At 35.8% G+C, this 24,349-nt stretch overlaps 1 protein-coding gene across 9 annotated transcripts in view; it reads left to right on the forward strand.

Moving 5' to 3' along the window:
• adgrb3 (adhesion G protein-coupled receptor B3) overlaps positions 1–24,349 on the forward strand; it is a 171,504-nt gene that overhangs the window by 66,337 nt on the left and 80,818 nt on the right. For 7 of the 9 annotated variants that reach the window (XM_047351269.1, XM_047351272.1, XM_047351264.1 and 4 more), the window contains exons 3-5: positions 15,160–15,270; positions 17,637–17,798; positions 22,969–23,133. In XM_047351269.1, coding sequence (XP_047207225.1) covers positions 15,160–15,270; positions 17,637–17,798; positions 22,969–23,133 — 438 coding nt within the window. The remainder of the gene's footprint in view (positions 1–15,159; positions 15,271–17,636; positions 17,799–22,968; positions 23,134–24,349) is intronic. The other 2 variants (XM_047351271.1, XM_047351273.1) reach the window with 2 other exon arrangements.

Raw genomic sequence — 24,349 nt, forward strand, 5'->3', positions numbered from 1 at the left:
CTCTCCTCCTGGTTGGTTCTGGCAGCTCGTTATCAGCAGGAACAGGTCTTTGCTGGAACATAACCTCAGTTATGTGGACTGCCTGTCTGCATACCTGCCCGGCTACCTACCTACCTGCCTGTCTACCTGTCGACCTGCCTATCTACCTGTCGACCTGCCTATCTGCCTGCCTGCACCTGGTAAATACTCACCTAAGGACTGCACTGTAAATATACTCACCATCAGCACTCTCACCTTGGATTCCTGGATTCCGTCCTCCTCCCCTGGTTCCTGGACAACACCAACTTATTATCCTAGGCAAGCCTACACTAGGAATAAAACTTCACTTACCGTCTACATCCTGTGTTTTGAGTCTGTTTTCATTCTCTGGTTTGTTCTACTTCGACTACCTTAGTGATTCATGATAACCTTGATTTGAGAATCGAGTCATAGCACTGACAAAGACATAGGAGGCATTTTAGAGATGTTTAAAGACGTTAGTTATCTTCAGAGGTTAAAGTTTTCAGAGGTCATCAGATGTTAAGATCACCTGTCTTTAAAACTAAATGCTTTCTTTGTTCTGGCATTTCATCCCAGGAGAGTTTTCTTTCAGGTCCCCATCTCCCACAGCACTCTACAGTCTATATAAAGAGTAGAAAAAGCATAAAGACCTGCCAGTTTTAGTTACAATGACAATCATTTAGAGATCACTGTAGGTGACCGCTTTTAATACTTACAATTACAAAAAAAAATATGATCAACCTGTTATTAGAATAACAATAACAGGTTGATCATTGGTTCACTGGAATTAAACAATGAAGAAAAAAATCTCCATTTACAACACTGGGCTAAAAATAGCTGTTGTTCATTTGATAAAATCATCGATTTAATGTCTCATGCAAATCAAGGGTACATCAAATATTAACTGTAGTGACATGACAATAATTTAATTGAATTAATGTAGCCTAAAAACTATACATGGGTAGATTAAGATAAAATACAAAATATGATCTATGCTGCAGTGCATCCTTGCATGGCTCTGAAAGCTTGTAACAACTCTGATTGTTCTCATACTCCTACACTAGGCATCAGAATCTATTAAAGGCCAATCCTACTGGACCACTGCTGTGCTCTGACTTGTCTGTGGACGTTGCGGCATCGTGTCAGTGTCCTTGTAATTATTTTGGAAAGCGTATTTGGTTTAACATGAGCTTAACCAATGAGCAGCGACAGGGCATGTTGCAGGCATCTTCCTCATGACTAACTTTCACATGACACAATGTTCCCTGTGCTGATAGATGCAGGGTGGCAGTCTGAAGCAGTGGGTTCAGCTGCTATGAAAACATCAGACATGATTGGTGCTGTAGAAAAAGCTGACAGAATGAATTATGAAAGTCTTATTAAGGGCTGTAGGAAATGATTTATCTTACCACAAAATATGGTCATCCAACCACATTTGTCACCAAGGTTACAGGGTTCATATTGTTTTTTTCTCATTTAATTTCTTATGTGTATAATTTTAAATTTATTAGTAAGGGATTTCCATGGACATTAAAGTGTGACTATTAAATGGAAGGTCACTGTCTGGTATGCCAGACAAAATAGCTCAGAAAAGGACAGGTATGCTCTCTGGAAATTGGCAGCAGTTGTAAAGGTGTTACAAAAATGTTTCAGGATTCTCACATGACAGATGCATTGCTTGGCATGGTGGCATTGAGCTTGGCAGTACATGTGACTACCAGGTTATTTGCTGGGGTTGTGTTTTTCTAAACTGTTGCCAAGAGTTGCTGCCATAATTTTTCATTGTCCTGTGTAACGGGAGGCCTGTAGAAATATATATTTTGAGAGCTAATTAAGCAAAAAAATCAAAATGCTGCTGACAGAATATATATTTTAAGCAACTTGGATAAATTTACAAAAGAATATTCCATCAAGTGCAGTGTCCTAGATTTTGGAACATCTCAGTACTTCACTGTTGTTCAAAGAATTGTTTCTACACTATTCATATAACTTGACTTCTCTCCGAAATGGTTTCATTAGTAATCCGCTTCCATCTTTGTTTCTGTCAGTGCACAGTAAGTCCTTTCAGTTGCGACCCTGCAGCAGCCCTACTTTTAGTCACGGGTGGTTCAGCAATGTCGCTTTTCTAAATAGGCTGGTAATTCTGCAAATTAGAATCTTTATTCTTGGAACTACTTTACGTTACTTACTATTTACGTTTACCATCTTGCATACATAGATCTTTATGAAAACCTCTTGCAGCAAATTAATAAGTAATGGACAATTGACAAGGCATTCAGTCTCTTTATTAGTTTCCTAGATTTTCTTTCCATCTTGTTCCTAAAGCTAATAAAGGTTTACATTTCAGCAAGCACTTGATAAAAGCCACAGTTATGTGGCTGCTGCTTTTCCCCCCAGGATATTTATTGTGGCAGCATAATTAAGTCAAATGTTTAGACTGGAATCTGTATCTCAGCTGTTTGACTTTTCACAGGAATATACATGTTTGGTTGTGTTGAAATGATAGAAAAAACAGACTGCTTGCCGAAGTGTGAGGGAAAAAGAGAAGAAAATATCTGCTCATGGCACCCAGCAACAGGGCTTCTTGATGCAGTGCTTTGATAACGTCAGAGCTCCATCTAGGTTGCTTTGTAAGGTACTGCTCAATAACCTTGTGATGTTAGATTATGCTGTAACGTATCAGTGCAATCTCCCATTGCCACTCATTTGAATGTGCATTAGTAGTACAAAACATATTGTCTCTGCATAGAACAGTCTGCCTTCTAGTTGTTTATCCCAGCTTACATCCTACATTTTTGGACGAGTTCACATGACTTTTCTATGAGGTGCAGTGGCAGTTGCACAGAATTCTAATTTGGCTTCAATCACAGTCATTAGGAGAGTCAACAGGAAGCAAACAGATGGCAGAAGGAATATGATGGATAATTGTACGTCTCGGAGGACAATTCGTAATTTGTATCTGATTCCGAGCAACCCCCTGATTTTCTTAATGCGGGACTAATTGAGTTTTTTTTAACGTTGGCTCAAGCATATGGTCTCGGGTAGATGGGATAGTGGCAGAAGGGAGATATGTTGAAAACACTAAGATGATCTTTCTAGACTGTTATACTTGGATGGTCATTTAATGGTGAGACTGGAAATGAAAGAGTACTCATGTGCCAGAATATGATGGGTCTTCATCACGTCAAATTCACATTGTCAATCATCTTGTTTATTGTTTCTTTCAGCAAAAGTAGTTATTTTTTACTTTTCTTTTACTTGGTTTAAAAATGACACTGATATGGTATTCGGCGGTTGACATCTTTTAAACAAGTGAAACACAGAATCACAATCTGCACTTTGAAGAAATGTATATTCAATGTTTTTTTTGATGTAATGCAGTTTTTATATGTTCTTTTTTGTAGTTGCTTTACTCTCACATGTGTTTTTAGTACATTTTATTTTCTTTCTCTCCTTGTCAGAATATTGTTGTTGTCAAATGAATTTGCATTAATTGTATAAATGAAAAAAAATATAGCAAATCTGTTTTTTTATTGATGTTGAGCTGTTGATATTAATAATCAAGGGAGTTTTCTCAAGATATTTTAAGACACAAACAGTTAGACAGACTGTTTATTGTAGGACTGGGTCGATTACTGGTGTCAGTCTATACAAAGGTTTTAAAATTTAACAGATTTAATAGTTTTAAGACAATTATCATTTTTACACTTTGTCACAAGTATTTTATCTGGGATGCCAGAAAAAATTTCAGAGCTGTATGAAGCATGGTTGACTATCGAGATATGACAGGGATCCCACTTTCCAAAAAGTTTGCTTTTGCCTCGTCAGCCCGTAGAATATTTGCCCTAAAGTCTTGGAAATCATCAATATGATTTTTGGAAAATGTGAGACGGGCTTTTCAGTTCTTTTAGTCAAAAGACATTTTTGTCCCCTGGAACTCCCCTGGATGCCATTTTTGCCCAGTGTCTTTCTTATTGTTGAATACTGACATTAACTGAGGCAAGCAGGCTCTGGAGAGCTTTAGATATTGTTCTTGGTTGGCTGATGTTGTTGGTTGTTCTTTTATGTGACCTCCTGGTTGAGTGGGTTGAGTCTTATGTGATCCTGGAGTTAGTTTGGTAGTTCAGTCACTGCTGTAAAGGCTGCCCACAAATTTAGGCTTTTTTATGTGTGTGGTTAATGGCCCTCATTGTAGTTTGCAGGAGTCCAAAGGTCGTAGAAGTGGCTTTGTAACCCTATCCAGACTGATAAGTTTAGATTAAGTTCGATTAGGACATTATATGTTTTTGTTTTGAGATATTCTAGCGTATATATGTTGACAGACAGGTTCTATTTAAGTAATTTCTTGATTGTACAGATCTGCAGCATATAAGTGGGGGTTTTGCTTGTCAAATTGAATAACAATCTGTGCTTAATCACAGTTAATTCATGATTAAACAAGGGGGCAGTTACATTTTCACTAACGGCTCGGTTAGTTTTGATAGCAATCATGTTTGGAATTGAAATCATCAGGTTTAAAACACATTTTATATTTACGTTATCTTTGTTTAGTATAGAACATTTTTATGATGTGAAACATTTAAGTGTGACACAATAGCAAAAACAGAAAAAAATATACAAAAGGAAAAATACTTATTGTTTGTTCTTATACCAAGATAAGTTGAAACTGTCATATTTTTTCTCAAGGTTATCATACCATCAGAATCTCATTTTGACAAATGTCTAGTTTACAGTGACGTGTGATGGGGTTCATGACCAGAGAGCCACAGACTCCCCTGGAGTCGAATGAACAATAAACCCAAAATAGAGGAATATATTTCAAGTTGGATCTTAATTGAAACATTCCACTACTTTAAAAGCTTTTAATTATACTTTAATCAATTCCATATTGTTCAACAATACCATAGCAAGAAAAAAAAAAAAAGTTTTATATATGGTCAAATTTAAGTATTAAAAATTTTTTTTTTTTTCATTTTTGCCTGATGTCTCGTTTTGTATTAAAATAGAATATGGTGTATGATCTTATCTCTATTTGTATATGAAATCAATGGAGACAAGTTGCATTAATTAAGTCTTTTAAAATCTCCCTGTTTTCCCTCACCTTCGCATTGTGGATGCTAATGTTCAGTCTGTACACCCCATTAAATGCCAAGTCAAGTCCGTGTACTCCACACTGTTTTCAGGTGTAGCAATCCGGTTACCTTTCTCCCACTTATTTGAAGCAGATGTTTCAGCTCTGGAGTTGGTGTTCATCTCACTAAAACCTCTTGTTTGGACTAAATTCCAGTTTAGAAAAATCCTTTTCCAGTTTTGAGAAGTAATCTTCCATTTTGTTGGACCAAATTTAAATGAGTGTACGGTTACAGAACTTGAACTGAAAAGTGAACTTGTCAGTGAAAATACCCCTGCATTCTGCGTAACTGAAGAGTATGTAGGGAAGTGCTGTTAACTGTCTGTGCCTATGGGGCTCAGCACTGCCCTCTATCATTGCGGCACGGTACTTTTTGGTTTACCCTGTCTATTTTTACTGTGCATTTATAGCCGACAGACTGTGGATTGTCAGGATGTTTAGCACATGTGTGTAATCCAGCATGTATATTAGTTATATAAAGAGAGGCAGCAATTGTCATGCACAAACTGCCTGCCGTCAATGTCTGTGACACAGCACCATCTGTGGTGAGGCACAGCTATTCACTGCCTCACATTGCTTTTCTCTCATGTATTTGAATCGGCAATACGTAAAGTCAGCGATTTGTACCTTAAAAAATGTTTAAATATTTATTTAATTTACGTAAAGATTTATTTATTTATTTCATAATGTAGATTCAATAAATCTTGAAATGAATAAAATAAAATAAAATAAAATGAAAATTTATTTCAACATAATTATTTTGTTTTATTTCATGGGAATATTTATTTATTTCATGGAATATTCATTAATAATTTATCAATAGCAGTATTCATTTATTTATTTAATTTTGAATGAAACGGCTCTCCATACAACACCAATATGTGACTTCAAATAAAAACACCTTTTCAGTCACAGTGACTTAGCAAGAGTACAACACAGACAACCACAGGTTAAAGAAGGTATTCCTCTTCGCCGTCTGCGTGCAGCATTCTCTCTATTTCCAGGGACTTTACCTTTTCAAAGTGCAGTAGGAATGAAGTGCCTCTCATTAAAACCTGCATTTGTGCCAGTCAGTCAGTCAGGAATGCATGGGGAGGCAGTAAGCGAAGCGCCCCAGATAGAAGCTACTCGTCGTGGCTTTTGAGTAAAGGCTCATTTCATGCAAGGTTAGACACATCAGTCATTGGACATAGGGCTGGCTTTTACAGCCTTTCAATAAAATTACACATGGAACGTGTCCACAAGGTGAAGTAGAACCAGGATATAAAATGTCTACCCCTAGATTCTCTGCACCTGGCGTGGTCGCTGTCAGTGACAGCTTAAAATTCGCAGCGGATCGAAGTCTCACTGAGAGCCACAGACCCTAGAAATGTTCATTCAATTCGAACATAGTGTCCTTATTAGTATGACATTAATTGTACCAACTCCAGATATCATTGTATTTATTCATCCTAATTAGCTTAAAGCTTCAGTGAGCTGTGATGGGTAAGGAACAATTTTAAAGGGAAATTATAGTCACCTACCTCTTATTTGAAGAATTGTCCTGTCCAGCAACATCCATGTATAGAAACTCCTGACAATACGATGATGGCTTGTGTGAGCCTAGAGCAAATGTAACACTATTGCCTCAAATTCTGATCCCTGTTATCATTCTGTTATAACAAGATCATCTGCTGTGTTTACAGCCCAGCAGTAACCGGGTTTTTGCTGGGCCTTGGTAGCCAGTAATAGGAACAGACATTCCTTTTTTGTGTGTTTTAGCCAATAATGTTTTTTTTTATGTTTCCAATGCTCCACAACTGTCATGGCTGTTTCTGTTTCAGCATGTCATGCTGAGCTTCTCTAACAGGTGCACTACTGGAGATCAGCTTGTGAAGCTGATTGGGATAAAAGAGTTGGTTTTCTTTCCTTGTTAGAGTGGCTGGCCCTATCTAAAGCAGCCTAACTCAAAAACCATGGTAGTCAGTGATGTTTGTTTTAAAAAGATGAGGGAAATTGATTTTTTTTGCCTCAGATATCCAAATTTAATTGCCAGATCTCTATTACTCATCTTATTAGCTGACAATATTTGGCAAGCAAGTAAAATGTCTGCCATTTTTCGTCTATGACACAACAGGGTGACAGGAAGACGTTTTGAGTTGCAGTTTTTTTAGATCTTTTTATTTAGTTTTTTTATTTCTGTAGAAAGTAATGCAGGTTTTATGTTACAGAAAGCTGAGTGCGAAATTGAGAGGTAATTATAGTGCCTTGCAAAAGTATTCGGCCCCCTTGAACTTTTCAACCTCTTGCCACATTTCAGGCTTCAAACATAAAGATTTAAAATTCAAATTTTTTGTGAAGAATCAACAACAAGTGGGACACAATCGTGAAGTGGAATTAAATTTATTGGATGTGTCAAACTTTTTTAACAAATAAAAAACTGAAAAGTGGGGCGTGCAATATTATTCAGCCCCCTTGCGTTAATACTTTGTAGCGCCACCCTTTGCTGCAAATACAGCTGCAAGTCGCTTGGGGTATGTTTCTATCAGTTTTCACATTGAGAGACTGAAATTCTTGCCCATTCTTCCTTGCAAAACAGCTTGAGCTCAGTGAGGTTGGATGAAGAGCGTTCGTGAACAGCAGTCTTCAGCTCTTTCCACAGATTCTCAATTGGATTCAGGTCTGGACTTTGACTTGGCCATTCCAACACCTGGATAAGTTTATTTGTGAACCATTCCATTGTAGATTTGGCTTTATGTTTTGGATCATTGTCTTGTTGGAAGATAAATCTCCGTCCCAGTCTCAGGTCTCTTGCAGACTCCAACAGGTTTTCTTCCAGAATGGTCCTGTATTTGGCCCCATCCATCTTCCCATCAATTTTGACCATCTTCCCTGTCCCTGCTGACGAAAAGCTGGCCCAAACCATGCTGCCACCACCACCATGTTTGACAGTGGGAATGGTGTGTTCAGGGTGATGAGCTGGGTTGCTTTTACGCCAAACATATTGACATATTGTTTTGCATTGTGGCCAAACAGTTCGATTTTGGTTTCATTTGACCAGAGCACCTTCTTCCACATGTTTGGTGTGTCTCCCAGGTGGCTTGTGGCAAACTTTAAACGAGACTTTTTAATGGATATCTTTGAGAAATTGCTTTCTTCTTTCCACTCTTCCATAAAGGCCAGATTTGTGCAGTGGACGACTGATTGTTGTCCTATGGACAGACTCTGCCATTTCAGCTGTGGATCTCTGCAGTTCATCCAGAGTGATCATGGGCCTCTTGGCTGCATCTCTGATCAGTCTTCTCCTTGTTCGAGATGAAAGTTTAGAGGGACGGCCGTGTCTTGGTAGATGTGCAGTGGTCTGATACTCCTTCCATTTCAATATGATTGCTTGCACAGGGCTCCTTGGGATGTTTAAAGCTTGGGAAATCTTTTTGTATCCAAATCCGGCTTTAAACTTCTCCACAACAGTATCTCGGACCTGCCTGGTGTTTTCCTTGGTCTACATGATGCTCTCTGTGCTTTGAACAGAACCTTGAGACTATCACAGAGCAGGTGCATTTATACGGAGACTTGATTACACACAGGTGGATTCTATTTATCATTATCAGTCATTTGGGATAACATTGGATCATTCAAAGATCCTCACTGAACATCTGGAGTGAGTTTGCTGCACTGAAAGTAAAGGGGCCGAATAATATTGCATGCCCCACTTTTCAGTTTTTTATTTGTTAAAAAAGTTTGACACATCCAATAAATTTCATTCCACTTCACGATTGTGTCCCACTTGTTGTTGATTCTTCACAAAAAATTTGAATTTTATATCTTTATGTTTGAAGCCTGAAATGTGACGAGATTGACCAGTTCAAGGGGCCAAATACTTTCGCAAGGCACTGTATGTTTCTCCCTTTTGCAAATCTGGGTCTTCTGAAAATGTGAGATATGCCTGTAAATTCTCATAAAAATATCCCTTCTTTTTCACTTTTTTGACAATATTTTTAAAGTTTTCTGCCACAAGTTTTTTGACAAGTTTGGCAAATAATTGTAAAAAGAGTTGAATCTCATATTTTAACATTTGTATTTACATTGCTAGCATAATTGTCAGTAAAAATGTCAGTAAGTGATTTTCTAGCGCTCACTGAGAGATAAATATAATCTTTTACCTGAAGAAGTAATGATGTTCAAGCTAGGGATACCCTGATCCTTTTTCTTGTGTGTGTGTCTCTTATACCGATCTGAGTCATAGGCATTAGCCAACATGAAATGTGATGTGGACTTTAAAAGCTAAAAAATCACTGCCATCTATTTGTATGCTTGAAAACGTATTATCTTTAATGTCCAGTAAAATACCACATCACATTTCATCAGTATTTCATTCCACTCAACTCACTCACCAATGACATTGCTAATGTTGCAGTATCTGTTATTCTGGACAAGAGTGCTAAATTAAGACATAACTTTGTTTTTGTTCTTGCCATGTTGAGCAAAACCTTGAGCAAAATAATACATTTCTCTGTTCTTGCTGAGTATGTACAGTATTATTCTACTTTATCTTAGAATAATAATGTTGATAATTCCTAAATCAGACCACAATAACTAAGAAAAACATTACGGTATTGTCTAAAAAAAGAAAGAAAGTATTAATAATGCTGTTTAAGAAAACATTTTCTCCAACATTGGTGTTAGTGTTTTCATTTTTATTTGACAATTCAGAGGTTTTTGTTTCTAACTATAAAGAGAGATAATCTTTGAAGGCAAATTCAAACTTTATAGTTAAATCATATCCCTTTAACCCTGGTGTAGGACTGTGCCCCCTGATTAACCCTCACACATTTGGCAATATTATGTTCAAGCTTCTCATTTTATGAGTGAAATAGGTGATGTAAATCATTGCAGTTAATTCAATTCAATTCAATTCAAAAATACTTTATTAATCCCAAAGGGAAATTAAATCAAATTAAATTAAAATTTTATTAAATTAAAGTTAGATGCTTTTTGACAGTTTAGTCCTAGATCGTGAAAGATTTCACAAACATCCAACAAGTAATCTCATCTCCTTCAACATTTATGCTTTGTTTAAAACGTTTGTAAAATATCTTTGGATTTCATTTTTCCCAAAGTACTATACACTGACTGTATTTTTTATTAAAGTATGCACAAACCTTATGCAACATCTTAGAACATATGGTTTCTTTACATTGTAATGCAGAATGTTCCTTGATTATGCATAAAACAACAAATAGAGATGAATTTAGCCATTATTTGCCATGACCTTAATTTTATGTTCATGAGTTTTCCGTGGAAGGAAATATTGTTGCTGCACATGCAATTGGTCTCCCTATTTTAAGCAAATGTATGCCAAAAATCCTTCATAAATGAGCATCGAAGAGCAATCCCTCTTTCCCCCAATTTGCTTAATGACGCACGTTTTCAGGGACACCATTGTAGCTCTGAGACTTCTTTCTTTGATATAATGATTCATGGCTTCGAGGTAAAGTGCAAGCAAAACAAAGTAAATAAATCTTTTTTTTTCACTGCACAAAAGGAAAGAAAGCTCTGTGTGATGGATTTGTCTGAATATTATTGTCTCTCTGTTGTTGCTGAAGTGTTAAGGCTGTTGGATATCGATAATAAGTATTCTGTTTAGTTTTGACTGAATGACAGACACCTCATAAATCTTAAAGTTAATTTCTTCTCAAGTGCATCATTTATATGTTTTGAGTACTGGCCGAAAACAGTGATATAACAGAAATATTCCTAATTAATGATGCACTATATACATTTTTTTTTTTTGCCTTGTAATGCTCAGAGGAATCATTGTCTTATGTTGCTTTGACAAATGACAACAGCTCACCCCTCTGGTTATTAAAACTCGTGTTCATCTCTCATGTTTACTGTCACATGGCTACAGGCCTAAATATAATCCAAGCAGTTCAATTAAACCATACTTCGTAGTACTTTTGCTCTTTTGTTTTTTGACATCTTGCTTCTTTTCATTCTACTGCAGGCTTTCTAAAAACATCTTGGTTTTGTGGCATCAAAACTATCTCCAGTATCATAGAGTTAAAGCTGAGACATATTGTGATTGTAATTTGTGTATCAACAAATTGGGCTTTTTAAAATATTCTCCTGCCCAAACTGGTATAGAAATAAATACTCATATGTCGGAATCTTTGATTCATAGAGAGTGGGATGTAAATATCTTACGAACTTTGCAGTGAATGACGATTTACATGTTGCTTTTATTGTGTTGTTCCTCATGCACTGTTAGGAGATGGATTAAATCACATGAGGTTAACTATACACATATTGTCATGCCAATAATATACTGAGTTGATCAATGATTTGAAGAGGTGAATAATAATAATTATTCATAATAATTATGAATAAAAGAGATAATTATCAATAATATTCTGAAGCCAGTAATACTGGTGAACATTTCAAAGCAATAACACAGAATGCAACAGATACTGACTGAAACACCGTAACTTGGTAAATTTAATAAAATGTTTCACTATAGTTCCTTGCAAAAGTAATCCTTTGAACATTTTTATATTTTGTTCGATGTATTTTATTTTTGATTGTATGTGAAATACCAGCATGAACTTGCACATACTTCCTTAGGGTAAAGAAAGACAGATGGGTTATTTTGCCAGGAAGAATCTGAAAATTGTTGCACGGTAATGCCTCTGCCATGTTTCTCTATGAGGATGTGTGTTCAAGGTGATATGCAGAGTTAGTATTTTGCCAAACATATAATTTTGCTTTTAGGCCCAAAGTTTCATTTTATTCTCATCTCACCAGATTGCCTTCCTTCACCGTTGCTGTGTCCTTCTGCACAGCCTGTGGCAAATTGAACATGATTTCCCCTTCAATTATTATTTTTCTTGCTCCTTGAGATTTTCAAAGTTTGGGATATTTTTTACAAAGTAATTATGCTTTAATTTTTTTTCCACAACTTCATCCCTGAACCGTCAGGTGGTTTTCCTGGTTTTCATGATGCTTTTTGTACAATAATAATCTTCAACAAATCTCTCTGACATTAACAGAGCAACTGTATTTATACTGAGATTAAATTACACACATGGGAACTGCATCTGGATTTTAGTTAAATGTATCATAGTAAAGGAGGCTGAATAAAACTGCACACTGCACTTCTCAGATTTTTATATGTACAAATATTTGAAAACCCTGTATCATTACTTTCTTCTTCAAAGTTATGTGTTATGTTGGTCTTTCACCTAAAATCCCAATATAATGCACTGATGTCATTGGTTGTAAAGATGTGAAAAAAGTGGAAGAAAGCTATTTAATTGTTTCAACAGATCCACTCCTCTGCCATATCCTTTCATATTAGTAAAGAGCTTTAGATAAGAAAAGTTAGTATGGCTATGGATACTTTTTAAATTTTGTCAGTAACTTCTGCAAAGGTTTATCTTAACCTAGCCCTTGAGCTTTGGTATTTTGTGTTTATATTAATTATTATATTACTTTTTGCTTAAGCATTTACATTCATAAAGGTATGTGTATTCACTGTGTTAACATGTAATAATTAAGAGTTTTTAGTTTGAGCCATAGATGGATTGAGAGCATTTTTGACATTTAAACATAGCGAAAATAATTAGAGTGGTATTTTACATTTAGTTTCATTGGATAAATCAAATCTAAAAGCCTTGTGCTCTTCTTTTTATGATTTCCATAAAAGATTCAGGGTGACTAAATAACATTTTTGCCAAAAGGAGAAAATTAGTTCATAATTGGAGGCAACACCAGGTACAGCAGGAAATACAGAGTAAGAGATATCATGTCTGCTGTGGTTCACTCCACTGACACATGTATTAGTTCAACTGCCTGTTGTTTTTCCAACCATCAGTACAGCTGCACATTTTTTTTTTAGGTCACCAGAGTTTACACTGAAGCTTTAGCTTAATTTCAGCAAAACAGATGTGGACACAATCAACTCAGACTCAAAGACCTTTTGAACACACCTTTGAAGCTAGGTAGTACTTTATGAGCTTGTACTGCTGAAGATCGTTATCGGCATCAAAAAGGCTGTGGTGTTTGTTTCTACCAGGAGGCTTTTCCCTCCTTTCATCATACCCTTTTAATATTCAAATTGTTTATACAAACACAAACACAGCCTTCTTGGTGCTACCCCAGGGAAGTGATGTTTTTTTAACTGATGCTAGACCTTAGATCATTGTCTTTTTTTAGTACTGCAATTATGGAGCTATTTTTTAAACACAATCAGATTAATACAGTTTGTCTTGTTGAGCAACTGTCTCTTCTGGTTGTGACCAATTAGTGTATTATAACATATAAGATCAAATGAGACAATTGATTGCCCCATTTATGCCTCATGGAAATAGACGTCAGAAGATGTTAGTGTTCTAAAAGTTGGAGAGTGCAGGGATCTGAGACTAACAATTAAAGAATAGTTAAAAAACAGTTTATTTGAATGCTATATAACCAGTTAATATCTTACCTGCAGTGGATAACTCTCTAGGCATCATCATGTATAAATTCACATTTGTTTGTCCCAGTAGCTGAAGCTAACAGCTAGTCTAAGAAGGGCCCATGACCAAAACAAACCTATACCATATCAACTTCAATTTAAAACACAAATGTCATAGCAGTTAATGTAAACTCAGTTTTATTAACTTTGAAACCATCAATACATTTGGACTGGAAGATTATTTAGAAAGAAGCTAATGATTATTTATACAAAAAGAAGATGTTGGAGGCAGTGCACTGCTAAGGATCTTTCTGTGTGCCCCGAGGACATTCAAAGTTCTTATCTAAAGAGTTTCCATTCAAAGTAATGTAATTTTATTAAATAAACCAAACAGATTATAGTGGTTTAAGTGTATGCAGATTTTATGGATTTTTACTCTTTATACATATCTATCAAGCTGTTTCACACTGGAGAATTATTGGTCTTGCACGGCTTTCGCCTCCATTCGCTGTGTTAAAATTCATCAACTACCAGTGTAAATATGACAATAGTTTAAAGGTTAATAAATTGGCTTTCATATATACTGCTATAGGTATGTTTTGGTCTTTCTTGGACCAAGAGAACTATCTACTGCAGGTAAGATATTCACTGCTCATATTTGTCTGATGGAACCTCACTTCAAAATTCCTGCACCAGCCTTTTAAGCAAGAGTCAAGACTTTAAACCTCCATATCACTGGCTGATGCATTGTATTGTCTGATGTACTAACATAAGTTATGTTTGAATCTGTTGTTAATGCATCACGTGTATTGCCAAACAGCAAACAACAAAATCATCTCATTAGGCCCACACTGCCAGAAGTAATGCTAGTCCTAAATCAAAACTTGAAGCAAAAAACTATTTGCATAAGCTATTTAAGTATTGATCAGTGTGTCGGATGTACTTCAAACGGCTGATGCAAATTCCAATTGCATTATTTCTAGCATCACTTTTCTCAGTGTCGGAGCACTGTTCTCATTGCGTCTTTGTTCCTTTGTGGGAAACAAAGAGGACATGCACTGTAATGTATACAGCTCAGAATACATTTGTATACAGTTATATGTTGGGCTTCTGTGAGCCAAAACGAAATGACATGAAAATGTAAGTTAACTGAGGAAACCGTGGATCAATAGCATGCTATGTCCATGACCCCTTCCTGTGTGGCTTTCTGATGGCTTACACATTTTTACTTTCATTTATCTTTGTTTTCTTTTGTGGGTGTGCAGGAGGGAGGGGAGGAGGGTTGGAGAAGTTGCTAGAGTCTTCTAAACCAAAGTGAATTTACCTGCATGTTTGCTATGTGTCTTCGCTGTGCTTTCAAGTTCAATTAATACTTCCAACTCACCCTTAAAAATTTGTTGCATTGTTCTATGCCATAGATAGAACAAAATATATATATTTAAAAAAAGAAAACAAAACTTGTGTGGTCTTTGTTTCTAGCCATGTATTGCAGTTTGCTTCGAACATCCTGAAAACGTAATGTAATAAGCTTTTGTTCTATAATAAGATCATGTTTAAGCCTAGCTTTCATATGAACCTCTATTTTGTCCCATAGAATATGGAATGATCGGAGAGCATACAGTAAAAAGTCAGCGGCCACGATCAGTTCATGACACAAAGGCCCTGAAGGAGCAAGCTGAATCTGCTAAATTTATGGCACAAACTGGTAATGCAATAGTTATGTTTCTTTACTTTATTTTCTTAACTAAACTTAATTTCATCATGCATGCTCTCTCTTGTACTGCACTTTTCAAATGGAAATGTTTTGCATTTTTTCTACCCATTCTCAAATGCCACATAAAAAAATAAGGGCAATAAATTTCCCATCTCTTCATGAGTATTTACTTTGAACTTAGAGCCTAATTGGGTTTTGTGTGACTGTTTGTTTTATTGTCATATGGCAAGATGACAAGTGGCTTATTCACACAGCATTTTTAAAGAACATTAATTAATGGGCAGTTCAAAACTAAGGGAATTGTTAATCATTTCCTCCTAGACAAGATAAATTAAATGTCATTTGATTAAAAAAAAACACCCCTTGAGCCAAAAATATAACACTTTCTAAAAGTGAACTGACAGACTCTGCCCTTAAAGAATCACTGAAGCTTCGTGGCTTTATCAAGTGAAGCATCAAATTATTGTTAAAGCCTGAAGGAATCTAAATTTAATTTACTGCATTTTATGACATGACACCCTGTGCATTTCCAGATATAATTAAAAAGACTATAAGGCTAATGGGAATTAAAGCAGTGTTTGTCAGTTTTTAAGTTTTTTAGAAAAATCTTTTTTTGACATGGGTGGGTTTATATCTAACTGTTATTGAGATTTTTTTTCTTTATTTTGATTTTGGGAAATGGTTTTATTTTCGTCATGTGTTGTTCCATTTATATTGCTGTCGTTGTTTGACAACCATCTTTCCTTTCATTACCGTTTTGATTTATGAAAAACTATGCATCCAACACATACATGCCTGCACTAATTTACTCTCATTAACATCTCTCCTCTACATCCACCGCAGGTGTGTCTGTTCCCCTGTTGAGTCACATTGCTGGGCTTTTCTGTTTCTCACTCTCACCCAATTTACTCTCCCTATACTGGCTCATTGAACAAATTGATCCACCTTTCAGTTTATTTTATGATCTCCAAAAAGGCAGGATTAGGATCCTATTTGGCTGAAACTGTGTCCTGTGAAACAACTTTAAAGCATACCCTGTTTTTTTTTTTTTTTCCAGTCTGATGACTCACAATGACATAAATGTATTCAGAGCTGCAACTAAAAAAAATGTCATCTCTTTGTTAAATTGTTTCTCTCGAATATTAAGCCTCAAAGAAAATTAATACTTTACCTGGGGGTTTGACATAATCAGACATCAATTATTCGCTGACAGCTCATGAAAGAATTTGTTTCCACAACTCCCCCTAAACGATTCCTTTTGCATTTAGACTTTCATGAATTTGGAATTCATCTCAATACCTCACCATATTTATATGGGTTCATTTAGCATCTATGGGCCTTTTTTGGTCCCTTTTTGATCACAAAAACTTATAGACACTATAATGGTTCCTATTAATTAAATATTCATTAGGAAATTATGTGCTGCAACTTTGTCAAATGTCTGCATGCATATTTACATAACTGTGGAATCATGCAGACTTAAAGGCTTGATCCATGGAAACAAAATTTTTACTTCTTTGTTGTTCAAAGCCAACTTGTTAAGTGTATGTTTGGGAACCCACAATTTAAAATGAATTTTAATCCAAATTAAGTTTAATCCAAACATGAAGATGGCTGGGATCTGTGTAAACAATAAACAAAACAAAAACTCTAAAGTTCTAATATTCATCAATCACAGAGTAATAAGGTCATTATAATTTAGCAAAGAAACTTGATCCAATGTTGTCAAAACTAGATGGTTCACAGCAGCACAAGGGAATCCTCCTATAAAACCCCTTTTCCTGAACTAACACCCATTAAATTCCATTTTCTTTTTTTTGCAGATGTTGTCTTTCTTGCATGTCACCACATGCTTGTAAAAGTTTTGTTTGTAGTGACCTTTATTCTCGCTTTTTTTAGTTTTAATGAAATGCATGTATTTCTTTACAAAAAAATGTGAAAAGTTAGATGTAACCCTGATGTCTACTGTGATGCCTTCCCTGTGATCTTTGCATAAATACACCTTTCTGTTTCCTGTAGAAGTCCGATTAATTTACACAGCTCTCCGACACTGCAAACATAATTATTGCAACTACTCTCTTAAATTGCAGTTGCAAAAATACTTATGTGCTGCATGAAAATTAAATATAAAGCAAGATAAATTAGGCTTGAGTATTCATCAAAGATCACATAAAGTTGGCACAAACTGTATAATAGCAGCTCTGTAAACCTTTAGTCCCCTTTCTAACCCCAGCGTGACTCATGTTGGCTCTCTACAACTTTACTCAACCCGGCCCAACTTGCCTCTCCCCACTCCGTAAGCCGTGCCGCAGGACCGTATTGCTGCATTTAACTAGTGTCACCCTTTTCCCACACAGGTGAATCAGGTGCAGAAGAGTGGTCCCAGTGGAGCTCATGCTCTGTAACATGCGGTCAAGGGTCGCAGGTGCGAACAAGAACATGTGTCTCACCATACGGAACACACTGCAGCGGCCCTTTAAGAGAATCAAGGGTTTGCAATAACACTGCCCCTTGTCCAGGTAGTGTTAGCCGCAGATTCTTGACTATTAATGTTTTGCTTCTTTTGTTGTTCTGTTCTAACAAAACTTTAAATGTGTCTATTTAGGAATGTGCTGTTATTATTTAGAGCTATTATAATGAATCTAATCTTTCCTTTTTTGCGAATAATTTGTAATTGTTTGTTTTCTCCATTGCCACTTTTTGTGTTTTCCCATTCCATATAACTGCAAAGCAATACATCAGCACCCAAAAATGGTTTAATGACATGTGGATCTACATGGAGCTTGGGGAGCCATAGATATCGATATCGTCAGCATAATTTCCTTGAAGTTCAACGGTGCATTTTAAAATAGCTTTGGAGTGTTTCTCTAAACAAGCTGGAAGGCATTTCATCATAAACATATGATGGCATGGCAAATGAGTCAATGGTAGTCAGGTATCAGCTTTGCTGACTGGTGATTGCAGCATGTTAATGCTTGATAATGTGCATCTGAAAGGAGCACGAGCCCCCTTGTCACCATTATCCATTTTTGGAATTATATTCACAGATAAATAAGTAGATTTAGTGATTAAATTCTGTACTTGTGTTTAGTTTCATGAGGCTGATAAGTATGGTGCTTCTGAGACTACATTGCAAACACCAAAGTAATTGAAATGATTAGAAAACACTGCAAGCTGCAACCTCTGAAAGATCTTTGATGAGCCATACTTCTTTTTCCAGATGGGGCATGTGTAAGTAAGAACTCAGTAGCTTTCATGCAGGTACGTTTGTTGAATGTAAACTCTAAGAAAATGACTCTAACCCAGCCCAAAACCGAAATAATTATAGCTAAACAGTCTGGATTTAACACAAAAGAATGAGAAAAACTAATTTTCCTACAGGACAAGTATTGAATATTTGCTTAATCTTCTACCCTTTTCTTTAATTCTATTTACTCAGATGTATGATGTTATGCTATTTTAACTGTTTAACAATTATGCTTCTTTTTTTTTAAAGTCCCATTGTGATAAATTAAGAGGCTTTTTTCACATAATATAAAATAGAACCTAATATTTTAGAGCTTTCTTCAAAATTCAGCTAATATTCAGTACAGTTTTGGGAATGTCTTGCTAAATCACTGTTTCAGGCCAGTGCAAATAGATTTTTTTAAATGAATGTCTTGTAAGAAAGACAGATAAATTATCTTTCTTCAAACTATCTGTAGTATGCCGAGATGGAAATATATCCCCACACCGCGTAAATATTTTTATGTAACAGTTCCTGTCTAAGACAAACCCGGGCCTTGTAGTCACAATCATGGAAACAGCCTCACCACTGGTGAGCACTGCAGGGTGAAATCAAACATGCTGTTAGAAAACCGAGGCTTCCACAAAAGTTGTGAAGCTGTTCTCAAAACAATGCATCTGCCAAAGTACATTTCTGCTTCATGAAATATCTCCTTTGATTCACTAGTCCCCTTTAGAACTGAACTGACAGAGTGTTCGCCTTTCTGCCTTTGAACTATGTTCACTTTATTTTGCAGAAAGAAAGCAGGTTTGGAAATTTCAGAGATTTTATCCCTAACTTTCACCATTAAGGATATGTGCAATATTAGCAAACAGTACAACTAATAAATATTAAGTTGTTTGATTAAAGCGCATATTTAGCCATGTTGATAAATGCGAGAATGTTGCTTAATGTGTAATAAATGACAACACCATTTTGATAGCAATTGCGCCACATACTACAATCATACAAACTGATATCAAATTTTATGTATTTTGCTATCTTTAAATAAATATGGGCCTGTACTGCTGATGGTATGATTAAAGAGCAAAAACACCATGGTTTCAAGGCAGCATGGTGTTAAAAATAACATTTTAGGCACAAATGTATCGCATGATATAAAGACAATGCTTTTGTTACTTCTGCTGCAAAAATTATATCACTTATTATTATTATAGCTATAACAATGTTTTTTTTATTATTTTAGTTTTGCTTCCCCATTACACAAAACAATAACGAGAAACATTGTGGAGTTACATCAATAATCATAAAATGAGTCAGCTTTGTTGGTTAAGTCAGTACTAGGTTTTGATCATTTGAAGATCAAGGTTAAAATCTTGATTTAATAAGTTTTAAGGTTAAATTAAAAGTGGATGTTCTCTAAAACAACAGAAAACCAGCAGATTGATTTGAAGTTTTTTGTGGCTAATGTTACCATTGATGGGCAACCTCAAATGTTAATAAAATAAAGACCAGCAAAATTTTGCTGGATTTCTAAAATATTGCACAGAATGCAATCTTTTTTTCTAACATTGTGCTCTTTGTAAAATCATGCCAGGAGCCTAAAACCTGGATCCTATTGAGTTAACTTTCTGAGTTGCTAGCTTGTAACCTGTTTATTTTATCGACATACATGCTAATTTTATTTTTAAAACATTATCTGACAAACAGGGATGGGTGGTGGTATTTTGCTGCTAAGCTGTGATTGTCTGTGATTTTCACTACTGGAAAAACATCCCAACTAAGCTAAGCTGACTTTTTCTCTGGGATCAATGGGTTAGGCCCCACACACACTGTGCCATTTAAAAAATCTTAAAGAACTAGAGGATGTCACACTGTGTAAGCTTAATACCATAAAAAGTGGCTTGTAACCTGTTTTGCACTGATGCCAAACTATACAAATGTTTGCCTCAGCAGAATCAAGTAATAAACATTTGACAAGGAAGTGCTGGCCTTAATGATCTAAGTATTAGATTCTGATTGAAGAGAAAACAGGAGGCGGGTACTGTACCTTGAAACCGGAAACCAACCCATGCCTAGTTAGCTGTAGAGGTTATTCTGAGGTTAAATTTAGACTTATCTTCTAATCGTAGCCTAAACTTTGGACACACTTTATTTTTTCCATCCGGAAAACACTGTTTTGTACAATGAGACAAAGAATGGGTTTTCAAATTGGAAAAAAAAAAAATTCTTATGATGTATGATTTTATCTTACTATTAAAGATTATGTTTGGTTGATATTCCAAACTTCCAAGCATCATATTTAATGTTTAAGTAACCATAAAAATCAAAAACCTTTCTCTTTATTTATTAGTGTCAACCAATCTGAAGTGGAACATATACATAAAAATGAAAAGCCTGCACTGCTGGTAATGACTGGGTTGCCAGGAAAAAAAAAAACATGAAGAGGGACAGCTCTTTGAACAAGAATTATAACCCCCTATATTCTGTATACAGCTAATCTAAAGTAACATGGTGATAATGTTGAACCTCACTGAAAGGTTTTGAGAAATCTATTCAAATTCTAGTTTAACACAGATAAATAACATTCTTTTTTGCAAACCTTTTGTCTCTGATCTTAAACTGGTTTACAATGTTTGCTTATTGTAGTAATCATGGCTGTAGTTCAGAGAAAAATAGACAAAGAGACTCAACCCTATTTCATCAGCTAGTTGTGTTCACTGGTTGCTTTGAACCCAAGATTTTCAAAGTAAATGCTTCAACTGCCAGGAGACCCTTAGCTAAGAGCATCAAAGCAGCACCTAGAGGCAGGGACAGATGATAGTTTGCCTTCCGACTATCAACATGATCCCAAGATTTGTGCTTCATGGATAGTGACCCTTCTGAGGAGGAATTGTTGACTCCCTGTGGACAAAGATGTCATACTTTAAGTTATTAAACCCAAAAAGATGAAAAAAGGCCAACATATATCCTGGATCTACATCAAATTTCCATAATTTACACTCTCAATTTATTTTTTATTTTTTTCTTCCGGACTTGAAAATCTTTATTTCACAGCTTGATTAATAAAAATGTGTGCCAGTATAGATTTTTTTTTAAGTAGCTATAAGACTGTTTTTTGTTAATGTGTTTCACCTATAAAAGTAAAAACTTTTTTGGGGAGGTTTAGTTTCATCTATGAATGCATTTATTGGTTCCATTAAGAAGTCCACAGTAGCTTCAAACATTTCATAAGAGGTTAATCTCCCACATTTGTAGGAAGTGTGTTTTATCATTGCAAGCGCCAGGCAAAACAGGAGGGGTGCTGCTTCCGGATGTCTTTCAGATTTCCATATTTTACTCTCCAAAATAAAAACTTTTAGCCAATGGCAAATGTTCTCTGCAGCTCAGTAAAAAGTCGCCATCTGTCAGCTAAAAGACGGTTGAGCTTACACAGAAACCAAGATGCCACAGTGATGTTGCTATTGCTCACAATAAGGCTCATTTTTGCACAAACTGAAAAACAAAATTAATAAAAAGGCTCTCAGAAAAAGGATAAATATGTTGGATATGTATACATAATACATTTTATTATTGATTTTAAAAATTCAGTTTAAAGTTATTACGACTGATATATTTTGTAATACAATTAGCTGGACTGTTATAATTATATAGCAGGAAATGAGAATTAGAGTGTGACAAAAAATTCCTATAATAAATAAATAATAAATTTTAAAGTTTTTCTTCTGAAGATGAAAGGATTTTAATTTTCTTTTTAATATTTAATTATTTTCTAAATGTATGTGCTGATATTTCGACCTAATGTTCGTTGGGGCAGCACAATATTCCCTAACAGTTCAAAAATAACGCACACAAAACACCACAGATTTCCAACTAATTCCATTTTGGTTATCCTTTGAGAATGCAGGATAAAATATACATATTTTCTTTTCTTTACAGTTTTTACTGATATTTAGTCTGAAACGCTAAAATGTGATCAGGTATTCAGAGATCTGGAAACAAGTTACAGGTTGTGACTTATGTTTAAACCCCATGATATAGCTTTTGGTGTGTGGACAGATTCCCAGAACCATTGTCAGGTCACATTAATCGGCAGGTTGGTGGCTATGAAACTATCTGCAACCAAGAAGCCTCAAGCTGAAGGAAATGGGCTAAATTTTATCTCTGTGTAGAAACATCCATGTGAGATTCACTTTCTTTGTTCTTCTTATTATTTTCAGCTGTGTTATCAAATTGGTTGTGATTTTGAAAATGATAAATATCCAAAAGAGCAGAGAAGACGGATATCTCTGGCAGAGACTATGCAAATCCTTGCACTGTACGTGTGTGTTGCGTGTATCACTAACATGTTGCTAAAGACTGTGACTGATTTCATTTCTGGCTCAGTGACGTTTGAGTGGTTGTTTATGCTGAAACAGGGACAGAGACATTGATTAGGCCTGACACCCTTTCTGTGCCCGCAGTACACGGTGTATGGGAGGAGTGGTCACCGTGGAGCCTGTGCTCATTCACATGTGGCCGGGGTCATCGCACTAGGACTAGGATGTGTGCTCCTCCCCAACATGGAGGCAGGGCCTGTGATGGACCTGAAACCCAGACTAAACTTTGCAACATAGCCCTGTGCCCAGGTACCATCTGTATGCTATCTGAATATGTTATTATCTTACAATTTAACAATATTCACTAAAGGCATGAAAACAAGAGGGATTTAAAAATTAAAATAATTAAGATGAACATATTTTAAAAGATCAGTTCATCTGAATTACACAGCTAGAGCTGTGCTGTCTATAATTAATGCAATACTGTGAAGGTAAGTCAAAAAGATAATTAGATGGAGGATTTGTGCTGCAATGGAGCCTTCTTGCACAAAAATGTGGTTTAGTCAACCCTGTTGAGATTGAAGACAAGTAATATTGACTTAAGAATCACTTACATGCAATTGCCTGGGAATGGTAAGCAGATCAATGATGATGACTTTCTTGACATAGTGAATGTTAGCTATGCTCTGGATGCAGACTCAGTGGAAAGCCCTTCTGTTGTTGATGCTCTTTTCGTGGAAGCAGATGGCAAGAAGCTATAAATCTTAAATAGATCAATTTTGACGTGAGGGATAGTTTAACAAACTCTCTTTTTATTTCTGATTCTGTTCAGTTTACGAAAAGGAGCACAGTGCCTCGCAAAAAATATTCAAACATTTTGAACTTTTTCACATTTTGTCATGTTACTTCACAAACCATGTATAAGACATGTGTAAAATACGTGCCTGGATCAGATGAGGCCAAAACTTAAACTCAGCCTACATGCAAAATGCTGTGTGTGATAAAAAAAAAACTAAAACTACACATCACCCTAAATACAGCATCACATGGTGAAACATGGTGGTGGTAGCATGATACTGTAGGAATATTTTAATTCAGTGGGTACAGGGAGGTTGGTCACAGCTAAAGGGAAGCTGAATGGGGCTAAATACTGGTCAACACTGCAATAAATGTGCTACAGGCCCTAAAAAACTGAGACTGGAGCTGAGGTTTGCCATTTCAGAATAACATTACAGCCAGGGCTACAATGCATTGGCTTAGACCAAAACATATTCATGTGTTAGAATGGCCCAGTGAAAGTCTGGACCTAAATCAAATTGAGAATTTGTTCCAAGACCTAAAAATTGTTGTTCACAAATGTTTTCTATCCAATCTGATTGAGCATGAGCTATTTTCCAAAGACCGATGGGAAACAAAATCCAGTCTAGATGTACAAAGTCAATAGAGGCATTCTAAAAAATGTACAGATATAACTGTGGCAAAATGATGGTGAAATATATTTACACATCACACTTAGATTTTTATT

The sequence above is a fragment of the Girardinichthys multiradiatus genome, chromosome 22, assembly GCF_021462225.1.
Source record: "Girardinichthys multiradiatus isolate DD_20200921_A chromosome 22, DD_fGirMul_XY1, whole genome shotgun sequence".
Lineage (NCBI taxonomy): Eukaryota > Metazoa > Chordata > Actinopteri > Cyprinodontiformes > Goodeidae > Girardinichthys > Girardinichthys multiradiatus.